The sequence below is a fragment of the Xiphophorus couchianus genome, chromosome 7 (assembly GCF_001444195.1).
Source record: "Xiphophorus couchianus chromosome 7, X_couchianus-1.0, whole genome shotgun sequence".
Taxonomy (NCBI): domain Eukaryota; kingdom Metazoa; phylum Chordata; class Actinopteri; order Cyprinodontiformes; family Poeciliidae; genus Xiphophorus; species Xiphophorus couchianus.
This window is the reverse complement of record NC_040234.1, coordinates 27,848,584-27,860,781: the sequence shown is the minus strand read 5'-3', so window position 1 is coordinate 27,860,781 and position 12,198 is coordinate 27,848,584. Positions and strand designations below refer to the sequence as shown.

The 12,198-nt window shown below is 41.4% G+C and overlaps 2 protein-coding genes across 4 annotated transcripts; one reads left to right on the top strand and one right to left on the bottom strand.

Annotated features, from left to right (window-relative positions):
- The first annotated feature begins 1,449 nt into the window (after nucleotides 1-1,449).
- On the top strand, nucleotides 1,450-8,926 carry epor (erythropoietin receptor). 3 transcript variants are annotated; one of them, XM_028022473.1, is made up of 9 exons: nucleotides 1,450-1,610; nucleotides 2,637-2,776; nucleotides 2,878-3,013; nucleotides 3,135-3,301; nucleotides 4,490-4,641; nucleotides 4,746-4,902; nucleotides 5,819-5,906; nucleotides 6,043-6,130; nucleotides 6,236-8,926. In XM_028022473.1, exons 2-9 carry the CDS (start codon nucleotides 2,683-2,685, stop codon nucleotides 6,974-6,976), a joined length of 1,623 nt encoding a protein of 540 aa, XP_027878274.1. In that variant the 5' UTR covers nucleotides 1,450-1,610; nucleotides 2,637-2,682; the 3' UTR covers nucleotides 6,977-8,926. The 3 variants fall into 3 exon arrangements, with proteins under 3 accessions (XP_027878274.1, XP_027878275.1, XP_027878272.1); XM_028022474.1 differs by lacking the exon at nucleotides 1,450-1,610 and adding an exon at nucleotides 2,483-2,557; XM_028022471.1 differs by lacking the exon at nucleotides 1,450-1,610 and having other exon boundaries at nucleotides 2,564-2,776.
- swsap1 (SWIM-type zinc finger 7 associated protein 1) lies at nucleotides 8,416-12,129 on the bottom strand. The gene is made up of 2 exons (XM_028022475.1): nucleotides 11,753-12,129; nucleotides 8,416-10,281 (listed from the first exon to the last, which is right to left on the bottom strand). The coding sequence occupies exons 1-2, from the start codon at nucleotides 12,023-12,025 to the stop codon at nucleotides 9,739-9,741; spliced, it is 816 nt and encodes a 271-aa protein (XP_027878276.1). The 5' UTR covers nucleotides 12,026-12,129; the 3' UTR covers nucleotides 8,416-9,738.
- Between the last annotated feature and the right edge of the window lie 69 nt (nucleotides 12,130-12,198).

The window sequence follows — 12,198 nt, the reverse complement described above, 5'->3', positions numbered from 1 at the left end:
GTCTTTCTATTAACCATAGAAATTGAAATTAGGAAAATAAATGTGCTTAATGGAAACATGAAAAAAACTACAATGTAGTTTGTAGGCAAAACTACAATGGAAACGATTTTTTTGCATTCGCTTGAACAACAGCCCGACGTTACTGCTGGTGAAAACGACGAAGAAGACGACAGGAAGTAGAAGGAGGATGATAATTTGTTTCTTTTGGACAAGGAGCTGCATGGTTCATGAAAGGTTGTGTGTCATTCGAACACGTTGAATCCAGACACTGAGAATGGCGCTCCAACTGAAATAATGAGGAAATTCGTTTGTCAAACTTAAATCGCCAACTACAATTTCCCCAAAATGCTGCATACCGCTCCATAGTACAGGCGGATATGCGCCAGTGACTATATGTATTATGAATATTGTAGTTTTCGTCTGTCGTTGCCATGACGTTTTTTTTAATGACTTATCGCGTGGAAAAGCTTATTCACGTGTGATTTTGATTTCATTTCTCATCCAATGGATAGCTTTTCCGCTAAATGAAATCATATTTTGAAACCTGTTTGTTTTTTTAAACTTACTAATTTGTTTGGTCTGAAATATTTAATCAAAAGCAAAACATAAACAGTAAAAATCTCTAAAGTGAGGAAATACTTTCTCACAACATACACGGAAATCTAGATCATTACCATCTTTAGCAGTTTCTAGCCTGTTTTCTATAAATTGGTCGTGAAGCATGCGCCGCAGTCTGGCTAAAGCCAAGGCGGCCTGCAAATCGAATGTGATTTATGACCACAGATTTTTTAGCTCTCTGTCCATAACATGAAGTCCCGGTTCTCATATTTTTATCTGAAACAGCAGAGAAAACCACAGTAATTCAGGTTTCCTCTTCCTGTGAGCACAGAAGAAACTAGGCTGTGGCCAGGGACTCGAGTCATTTTGAACTGATTCCAACAAAGAACTTCTCTTAAACTTCAACCTAACGTTCATGTAAAATGTGGATTTGAGCATTAAGTCCAAAGTTCCCTGGATGTTGTCTCAAATACAACTTCAGCTTTTTGTTTACATCAGGTGATGTAAAGATGCTCTGAATTGCATTGGATGGGGATGGGCTGCTGATACGCCTCCACCTATCCCCCCCCCACGCACACACACACACAAACACGCACGCACGTTTGCGTAGCTATCTTTGTGAGGACTTTCCATTGACTTCCATTCATTTCTACAGTCTAAACCTTACCCTTACCCTAACCCTATCCATTACATACCTAACCCTAACCAAAACTCAATTCACACCTTAGTCCTAAATCTGACCCCTGACCCAAAAACAGCGTTTCCCCTTGTGGGAACCAGGCTTCAGTCCCCACAAGGAGCAGTGGGTCCCCACAACGTAGTATATGTCAGGAAGATGGTCCCCACAAGGTATTAGAAACAAACGCATGCACACACACACACACATTGAAACCACTTATTACGAGTGCAGAAACATGGTTCTCTGCAGCTCCGATAATGCTGCGCAGACGATGAAAACATGTGGGTGCAGAGAGAAGATAAGGAACCGTTTCAGAGTTCCTCATCTGGTACTGAGAGTACGCTGCGGTTTCCCCTCCATGAAGCTACCGAGGGTCAGTCAGAGTGCTAATATCTATCTATCTATCTATCTATCTATCTATCTATCTATCTATCTATCTGTATTTCATTTGGTTTTTATGTGACAGATTTGACACTAAAGTAATTGTGAAGTGAAAGGAAAATTGTTTTCAAATAATATCTTAATAATAATAATAATAATCGGTGCCTGTATCGATTCAGTCATTACACAGTTTGGTGCGATAACAGCTGCAAACCGCTTGGTGTTTATTTATTTATTGTTTTTATCATCGCCGGATTTCGGCCTGAATTTGGGTCGTTCTAACTCACAAATATGCATTTTCTTGAAACTAAAAGACAACATTTTGTGGAAAATGACAGTTTTTACGTTTATTTTAAATTCACTGCAGACATCTATCGATTTTTATCAAAGGGGAGAAAAATGGCTAACTGCACGGATCTCTCTTTGTTTCAGAAGAAAGACTGATCCTTGTTTTGTGGTTGATTATGTGAACAGACTAAAAATATGTTCTAAAGCAACAAAATAGGAAACAATTGAGCCAAGATTTAAAAAAAAAAATCAAAAAAAATCACATGCCTTATTTTTGTGAAGTCTCTCTTTAAATGTCTTACAAAAAGAGATTTGGTTTTATTTCATTATCACATTGCATGTCATATAAAATAAAATAAAATTCTAAAATAAACCCCAAGGACTAGTAGTAGCTTTACACCCATCCATCCGTTCGGTGCGTTTTTACGCGCAGTTCGGATCTCAGCCACAGACTCGTAAACATCAATGACATCCCGCCTACAAAAAAAAAAACAAAAAAACAAAAAACTGAATAAAACTGCTCTCTTACGGTTTGTTTTTCGCTCCACCCCCCCTCCTACTGTAAAACGTAAACAGCTCGGCGCCGCGTCTTATCGCTGACCAACAGGCGCGCAGCCGCGTTGCGCCATCGCAGTCATATCTGAAGCAAAAGTAGGAAAAGAAAAAAAAACACAAGAAAACACAAGCCTCTCTGCTGGCTGCCGCCTGTTTCTGACAGTTGCTTGTCCAGGGATGCAGGTTGGACGGCAGAGAGTCCGAGTCTTTCAGACTAAACGATGACATGTGAGCGACTCGTCCGGCTGCTGGCTCTTTACCTGACGCTCTGCGCCGCCGCGGCTGCTGGAGACGTTCGGGATTTTAAACGGAAAGGTGGGTTTAGGTTTTTTTGTATCGTTGTCATTTTCTGGCTGAGCCGCTAAATATAAACAGAAAGGATTCAGGACACTTGTTCTGTTTTCCTGTCTGCGCAGCTTCCATTCTTCTAAAGGAGGAACCGAAGAACCCGAAATGCTTTGCGGAGACCAAGAAGGACTTTGTGTGTTTCTGGGAGGAAGACGAGGAGCGGGCCGGTTCTGTGGATCAGTACTCCTTCACATATGCCTACCAGTAAGTCCGCTTCCGATATAAAATAATAAAAATAATAATAATATATAAAATACAGCTGATGACATCCCACCAGCATCCAGCGTCTGATTTCTGGCCTCATCACTTTTTCTGTTGCCATTAGAAAAGAGAACGGCAGCACGTGCGCGCTGCAGGTCCTGCGGTCAGCAGGTGGGAAGCGGCTCTTCGTGTGCCGCTTGGACCGGGTCCAGATGTTCGTCCAGCTGGACATCCGAGTTTATCGGGAGGGGATCCAGATCCACAACCGCAGCCTTCTGATCGAGCTTCTGTGTGAGTGAGGACGCCGCGTTTTTATTGGGATTATTAGGAAATCTGTTAGGAATGTTAGGAAAAACTCGAAGGCAAAGGAGGTGTCTTTTTTTTCTTCTAAAAACAACAGCAACAGAAACACGTTCAGCTAATTAGAATCTACAAAGTTTGAGGTGCGTTTGTGACATTCCGAAACAAAAATCTAGTGCAAATAATATCGCTTGACTTTCACCCTGAACGCACCATCCCCACTGGGACACATGGTGGTGGCAGCATCAGGCTGTGGTGATCAGTAGCGAAAGGAGCTAGAAATAACCGATGGCGACATGCTGGGCCAGACTTTAGAAAGGCTTCTTTTTTTTTCTATTGATGGAGCAAAAATATGCAAGACAATGCCGGAAGAAAAACTGCAAAAGACTTGAGGCTGGGACAAAAGTTCTCCTTTTCAGCAAGAGAGCAGCTCTAATCTTACAGCCACAGGAGCTAGATCACATGACCCGGCCTAAACAGAGACTCACTGCAAATCCAACAGAGAATCTGTTGCAAAACCTGAAAAGTGGTGAACTCTCCATGAAATCTGACTGATCTGTGTAAAAAGTGATGCTCAAACGTCTAAATCTACTGTCTTGCAAAGCTGGTGCAAGGAGACACAACAACGAGTTGCAGGTGGTAGATGTAGACCAAATGTACAAAGGGAGGGAGGAGGGCAGGGTTTGTTTCATAAGGGGAACAGAGCAAAAGAAAAAAACAACAAAAAAAAAACAGGGGATATTCAACTTCTTTTTTTTTTTTGCTTATTAATTGAGCCACAGATCACAGAGCCACGTGCAGATCTGGAGCTGCAGGTTGCAGCCCCATGACTAGCTGATGAAAAATGTGATTCTATCTCGACTAAAACTGAAAGCTTCATTTTGGATTCACTGAAGGTAAAAAAATGGAATTGCTCCAACAGAAATCGATCTAGTATTGGAGGTGCTGACCCCTGCTGACGGCCGTCTAGAACCGTCCATGCAGATGTAACTGCAGCAAAGTGTCGACTAGTAGGGCCTGGAAATGCACAGCACACTCTTTAGATTCCTGGGGGATGTGAATGCGACTGCAAATCACTGTGTGCAACAAAACAGTGAAAAATTGTCAGATTGAAACAGTTTTACTTTTTCTTTTTTTTCTTTTTTAAATCATTGAATTTTTTTTTCTTTTTTCTGGCAGTTATGCTCGACCCTCCCAAGAATGTGACGGTGAGCAGCACAGGCCGTCAGGGCCAGCTGAACGTGAGCTGGGTGGCGCCGTCTCTGAAGTACATGGACGACAGCATGATCTACGAGGTTTTCTACGCTCGCGCAGACAGTCACGTTGGGCAGGTATGACGGCTATTTAGTGACCCCACCAGTAGTCAAAAACATTATAGAATTGTCATTGCGTGGCTCGAGCTCCGTGCTGAAGAAGAGAACTGTGTTTGCTGCAGGTGGAGGCGATACAAGCCTGCTCCGAGATGATCCTGAGGGGCCTCGAGGCGAGTACAAAGTACAGGGTTCAGGTCCGGGTCAACCTGGATGGCATCACCTATGACGGGTTCTGGAGCGCCTGGAGCGACCCTGTGTTCATAGAGACTTTGCCTGCAGGTGGATAACCTACATATGTTGTGTTTGTAATGGAATACGCCTTCAAAATGGGAATATCCTAAAAAGGATCATGCTGTATGCAGTTTACAGCTTTGGACACTTTGGACAACTTCCAAACGTTGTCCAACGTCCGTTCTGGGGGCCACTATGGCCTCTATGGATGGATTTTTCTTTTGTCTTTTTTTTGAAAAGCTACCAATTTGGAGACTTTTTGTTGATATCTTACAGCTGTAATTGTCTTGGGTGAACCCAGATTTGCTTTCATTTATTGAACTTGGCTAAATGAAGTGTTTTCATGAAAGATAACCCTAATCAGGTTCTTGTTTTTTTATAAGAGCCAAAATTATGTCTGCCAGAAGTTTCCAAATTGGATGTCTTTCAATTAAGATGCCAAAAATGTGCAGAACCCTTTTGTTTTGTATCTAAGATTATTTAAAAAATAACTTCCGTACAAGAATCTGACTATGTTATTGTTTTAGTTAAAATATTGTATTCTTAGTTTATTGATGGGCAGGAAAATAAAGGAGGAATCACAATCATTTTTGCTTCCATTTTTGTCATTTTGTGGCATGTGATACTTTGGACATGACAAAAGACTGTTATACAATTGATCTAAATGGTAGATGATGTGCACTTGTATAATCCTTGACCAAGTCCAGAGAACCCCAAAGTGCTTCACACTACAGTCAGTCATTCACAAGGTGATGATGGTGAGTTACATTGTAGCCACAGCTTCTATGGGGCACCGCCAGGTCCTCTGACCATCACCAACAGGCAAAGTGGGTGAAGTGGCTTGTCAAATAACAGAACGACAGACAGAGGGAGTGGGAGTATGAACTGACAACCCACCGGTTGCAGGACGAACTCCCACCATCGTCGCCCACAAATCAACCTGATCTTGCTTTGTACCCTACAGAACTCGACCCACTTATTGTGTCCCTGACCTTCATCGTCTCCTTCATCCTTGTTCTGCTTTGTCTTACCATGCTTCTGTCCCATCACAGGTCAGTGCACTAGGAAAACACAATCACATGGCTTATTTTGTAACCACAAAATTGTGTTGCTTGCTTTTAAAAATCTGCACAACTATCAGATGAAACATTAGAGGGCCCTGCATTAAATCTTTGCTCCTTTCTTTAGGTTCCTTATCAAGAAACTTTGGCCAGCTGTTCCAACTCCTGACAGCAAGTTCCAAGATCTTTTCACAGTTTATGGTGGGGACTTCAAGGTAAGAACAAGGCTAAAATTCTCAGAGAGTTCTGTGACCTTTTCAGGCATTTGGCATTGTGCTTACCATGACCCTGGTCTCTAATTTTGCTGTTGTTTTGCATAGGAGTGGTTAGGACAGACCAGTGGAAGCTTATGGCTGACTTCCCCTTTCATCCTCTCTGAAGAATGCCCTTCTCCATTGGAAGTACTCTCTGAACTCCACCTTTGTCCTCCGCTGTCCTCCCCACCTCTTCCACCAAAGGCCTCAAAAGCTTTGACCCTTGTTAGAAATGAGGACAGGGGTTTGAGCAAAGGTCTTCTTGACGGAGAGTCAGTGGACAGGGTTGATGCCCTTCAAACAAACGGATGGAGGAGCCCACTACAAGACCACTGGCTGTTGGATCGTCTGAGGGAGTTCCAACAACACCCCGTCCCCAGGTCCCAGTGTTCTCTACTGGAATCTCAAGACACTTACATCACCCTCAGCGGCAACAAACGCACTGAAGAAGAGCACAGGGAGGACACTCTCGATGAAGCCTTACCCCCTGGGGTGTTTTTTGCCTCCAGAAAGCCACCCAAGAGTGAGTCTCACTCTGACCTGGGCTCTGTGCAGCAAAGCTCTGGTTCTGGGAACCTTTCATCTCAATCCAGCTTTGAGTATCCAAACAATGTCTGGATAGCCAAAGATCCTGGATACACCTACATGGCAGTTGCAGACTCTGGGGTCTCCATGGATTACAGCCCAATGAGTAGAGCTGACGACATTGGCAAAGTGGTTATCTATGCCAATGACTACAAAAATGAGATTCCCCCTCATAGAAGACCTTTCCTGGTAAGGCAGTGCCCTGTCCATGATGATGGCTGAGAGGACACCAACTTGAATTGGAGGGCTGGAGAACAGCATATGGATATTCATCGCCGGCTAATGATGGCCTCTCATCAACTGTTAGGAAAATATAGCCAACAGACTCAAAGAGAATGACACTTTGGATATTCTGTAAAGGACATGATACTTCCATTTGAAGCAATATCAACTGTGATTCATAGCAAATATTAATGCTCAACACTATCCACCAAACCTTCCAGATTAGATTGGAAAAAGTGTTTCCAGTGTTTTATATTTGAAATAATTGTGTTCTTGTTTATCCTTCAGTGACAGGATTGCTACAACACCTCAGGCATGGTGAAAAGAAAGACTGCTCTAGAAGGTCTTTCTCTGGAATTATTTTATTGTGAACAATTTTATTAAGAAAAGCATAATTAAGCTATTATTACCTCAGTTTTATTCTGTCTATAGTAGCCTAACCTAAATCTGTAGAACTATGCAGGCATTATTCTCTGGCCCCTAAGTCCTTTTCTAGTTGTTTAACTGATTTTTGGGCCTTAAAGTGGTTATAAGAGTCTGTATCTGTATACTTTTATAAATCTGTTTTATACACTTGCATTTTATTAGGAATTCAAAATATTGCATTAAGTGCTAGCAGCAGTTCCTCTTAGCTAACAATGTTAGCTAGCTAATATGCTTACGCCGCCGACAATGCTAAAGTTTGTTAGATTATGATGTACCTTACATGCAATGTTTATCCAATGTGTTAGCATGCTAACATTTCGTTATTAGCACAGAACACAAACTGAGGTCAACTTTTTGTTTTACCTTTTCATGTTCAGACAAAGGAACAACATTGTCGTCAACATCCAAACCTTCTTGGAAAGTTGGTGCTACATAAAAAGGTGGTCAGAATATTCAGGAATTATACACGTCCAGAATTAACTTGGCATGTTTTGACATTAGTAAGGCAACATAAAAATGAATGATCGTTTAAATTGAATTGCAGCAGACCTACATCACGACTTGGATTTTGTATGTTTTTGTACATTTTCCTCTCATTTTGCTCAATCAGAAGGTTGTAGGTTCAATTCCAGCTTCCTCCTGTCACACGTTGATGTGATGTGCGGGCAAAGGGGCAAGTTGATAAGTTGCTTGTCAACCTGGTGTCGGTGTAAAAATGTGTTTGTGAGCCCAAATGGATTAACGTGGCTGTAGTGTGAAGAACTTTGAGTCGTGAGTGTGATTGGAAAAACGCTGTAGAAGTTCAGTTCATTTACCATCATGCTGATTTACCAAAACGACATAATATTACTAATGCTCACTGCTGGGTCACTTCTACATCTAAACTCTAGAATATTTGTGTGAAATATGAAATTCTTAAATAATTGCACTGTTGTTTCAGATAAAGATAGTATTTTTTAAAATCATTTATCAAAAACAAAATTTTAAAGTATATTCAGTGAAGTTCTTATTACTGTAGGCTATGCAGCATTGCATTAAGATAATTACATTTAGGCAACTGTACTTGTTTAATAATTTCTTCTGTTGTACATCTTTGGGCCAACACTGAGAGCAGAACCTGGCAGACTGGAATTTTCCAGGCTACTGCGGTTCTGATTAACCTTTTAATAAGCTTATTTGCTTGCTTTGAAGGATAAACTTGTTGCAGCTGAAATTGTAAATGGAAATGTATTACTGAACTTCTAACCATTATTGTTTTGGGGGTTTTTTTGTTGTAAAAAGTGTGCATGAAGCAACAGATCCAGATTTGTAGGGGGAAAAAAAAAAAAATCTGAAACTGTTTGCCTTTCAATCAATCACATTGAAATCACAACTGACTTGAACATTCAAATTTGTATTTCCTCAGACTTAGACACATCTTGTAAGCCTAAAAGCTTTTTTTATTTTCACAAAAAATACATATTTGTGATATATTTGCTTTAATAATAAGTTCTGAATATATTTTGATTAAAAAAAACAAATGAACCTGAAACTTGTCTGTAAAGTTTTTCACATAAAACAATTAGAACTTTGAACAATCCACAGAAATCTTTACAAAGCATAACATTTATTTTTGATATAAACAAGAACATCTGGAGAAGAGAACAGAAAATATCACTTCATAGTGGTACTTAGTTGAAAACACATCGTTTTGCACCACTATTTAATCTCCTTTCCCTTCATCGACAAGTCAAACACTGAAAAATCTACTTTTTTCCTTGTTCATCGAACTCATCAAACCTTCTTCCATGTGTTTGTTTATGCACACATCGACCGTGTACTTCCCTGAACTTTTGAGGAGTTGAGTAAAACTCAAAGGTTACGAAGAAATGCCTTGACCTCTATCAAAGAACCAGGTGCATATTTTTCTTCTCTTTTATGTCATGTAGTAGTTTTAAAAAACAAAAATCCAATGAGTAGGTCAGACGTTACTGTCGTTAAAGGAAACCGGAAATCGGTCTTGGCTGGGAAAAGCAGATCGGTGCACCTTTAAAAATAAGCGTATAATTATATGTAAGAAAAATAAAAATGTTTCTGTGTCTAACTTAATACAGAATAAGAAAAAACAAATAAAAAATAAAATTAAAAAACTATTTTATACCTTACCTTTCCAGGATGTATTACACATTTCTTAAAGCCTTGAGGCAAAAACATTGGACATTTTTGGCCAATAAATTAAAGTGAACAAAAATAGACCAGCTATATAATATACAAGTTTGATTAATTTGATACCATTAATAGTTTACTTCTCATCCGGCTGTGGTAAATTAAAATGAAGTGTTTTAACATCGGGAGACTCAAACTAACTTAAACTCCATTAAACCCTCAGGGAAAATGAAGAGTTTCCACTCCTGAGCCAAAGCGGGCCCGTCCTCGCAGTCATCCGGGATTTTAGTTCCAGACAGGTAGACGTGCCAGGTCTCTTGTGCTGCGGCGGCGGCAGCTTCGTAGCCTCTGTCCTGGTCCAGAGTGCAGCGAGCCTGGAAGTAGCGGTCAAGAACGGCCAGAACAGGATCCGTGGCTGATGTGTCCCGGCTTTCCTGCCCGCTGTCCGCGTCCGAGAGGAAGGAGGCGATGGCGCGGCAGGGGGCCGAGCTGGAGCCCCTCTTTTCCAGGACTTGGGTGAGAAAGGCAGCGGTGTCGCAAAGCAGCGCCGCCAGATGAGCAGCGCGAGACTCGTCTCCCGAGTGAAAGCCAACATGGCTGCCGGCGACGGCGCCCCGCAGGAAGCCGTCCAGTCGGTCGATGATGATGAGGGAGGGCGGGCAGGGGGACTCGTGAAGGCCGGCGACCTGCTGGAGTAGCTCCTCCAGGGTCCGGGGATAGCTGAATGTTATTCTCTTCAAATAAACAGTAATAATAATATTAATCATAAAAAGTTGCAAACAAGGTGAGAGTAAATCGTCAGACAGCAGCTGAGACTGTAACTCAGATAATCCTGACATGCTGCAATGAATAAGTTAGACTTGGACTGACTTATACTGACTTTATTGTCATTTTTCATGCACAGGGTGTATGCAGAACGAAATTTCGTTGCATACGGCTCAGGACAATGTTTTGAGGTTCCAATGTTGTGAGGTTACTCCAGAATAAAGTAAAATACAGTATAAAATATGAATATAAATATGAATATAGAATATAAAGTGCAGGACTGACAGTAAAATGGAAGTTATTTAGCTATGTATATGTGCAAGGTATGAAGTGGAGACCAGTTTTTGAGTGCAGTCCAGTTAAGAGTTAAGAGTTGCTAATAGTTTCTTGATTTTAGGTTAGCAAACATACACAATCCCACACAGAACATCCCCGGTTTCTGATTCCTGTTTTTCCCCCCATATGTTTTGTCAAATTACAACTAAAGATGAACCAATCTGATGTTAATATCTATATCGTTCCAATATTGAATAAAATCTAGCTCAGGTGGCCAGTCCATCAGGGTAGATCTATTCAGTCTAATTCTATATTTTGTATTATGAGCGACATCATGATTTATTATTTATTTTACGTTGGCTGTTCAACTCCTAATTGCACTGAGTGAACAAATTCAAGTTGTGTTGATTTTACATGTTTGACCAAGCTTGTGAAGCTGCTGGTGTATTTGTACTGTGCTGTACTGTTGCAGAGTTATCAGATACATTTGTACTAAAGCACAAAATATGTCAATGTTTTTGTTTTTTTCCCCCCTTTTTTTTTAAAGAAAAGTTTTAAGTCAACCGAGCGCTGTTTTTCTGCGGATCGGTGTCAGCCGATACTAAACCTCAGATATCGGCATCGAAAGTAAAAAAAAAAAAAAAAAGTGGATCGTGTATTCCTACTTCAAACCTCATCGATTGCTTCAATGAGATTGCCTCATTGGCTCGAAATGTTCTAAAGTATTTTATTGATTTAATCAAATTAAAACCAGAATTTTCTGAGCTCCCATTTGCTCCTGAAGGGTGCCATGAGCTGAGGTGTCCTCCAGGTGTCGCTGTTTTTAAATTAGCCTGAAGTCTTGTATTTTTTGTTTGCTTGCTTTTACTGTGTGCAGCCTTCACGGAACTGTTTTAAAGGGAGATTATACTACACATACGCCGGTTGAGTTTATTAAACAGGGACTTCTGGATGCAATTAATTGCACTAAAGTTTATTTAGTGCACCTTTTTTTAAGTCAGTATCTGTTCCAAGCACTACATTGTGTTGGTGTGTCACATAAATATTTCAATAAAACACACAGAGGTTTGTCGCTGCAACGTGACAAAGGTGTAAATAGATGAAGATACAGTCAACTACATGTTTCTCAGTAGTTGTCGTGGTTTTCTGTGTAGTTTGGTTTACCTTCAGACCCTCCGGGTTCTGGGTCGCGCTGCATCTCTGCAGACACTCCGGGAGGCTCTGAATCTGAGTCTGGGCGAAGAAAGCCACCCTGACGCCGAGCTCCGAGGCGGCGGTGACGGCCGCCAGCAGCAGGACGGAGCGGCTGAGGCGGTGCTCTCCCACCACCAGGGTGCTGGAGCGGGGTGCTGGGGATGGAGGACCGGCACTGGGGTCCTTGTTCTGACCTGTCTGTGACGACAAGGTCCTGAACACCAACGTTAGGATGTCTGTCATCAGAAACCAAACAGAATTCACCTCGCACTCCAAGTTTCCCGCGGCTGTTTTCAGGTGGCACACCGGTGCTACAGCGAAAATGGTCCGGATAGAAAACAAGCAACTGTCACCGTATAAATAATTTTGTTTCTGGTATCCAGGGTTTATTTTCACACAAGCTCTTGCATGTATAT

Bases quoted from the DNA above. Each gene is read 5' to 3' on its own strand.
- epor (XM_028022473.1), top strand. From the start codon at position 2,683: ATGACATGTGAGCGACTCGTCCGGCTGCTGGCTCTTTACCTGACGCTC. The intron at 2,777-2,877 runs GTGGGTTTAGGT...CTGTCTGCGCAG, and splicing joins TCGGGATTTTAAACGGAAAG to CTTCCATTCTTCTAAAGGAG. The intron at 6,131-6,235 runs GTAAGAACAAGG...TGTTTTGCATAG, and splicing joins TTTATGGTGGGGACTTCAAG to GAGTGGTTAGGACAGACCAG.
- swsap1 (XM_028022475.1), bottom strand. From the start codon at position 12,025: ATGACAGACATCCTAACGTTGGTGTTCAGGACCTTGTCGTCACAGACA. The intron at 10,282-11,752 runs GTAAACCAAACT...GTTTATTTGAAG, and splicing joins AGAACCCGGAGGGTCTGAAG to AGAATAACATTCAGCTATCC.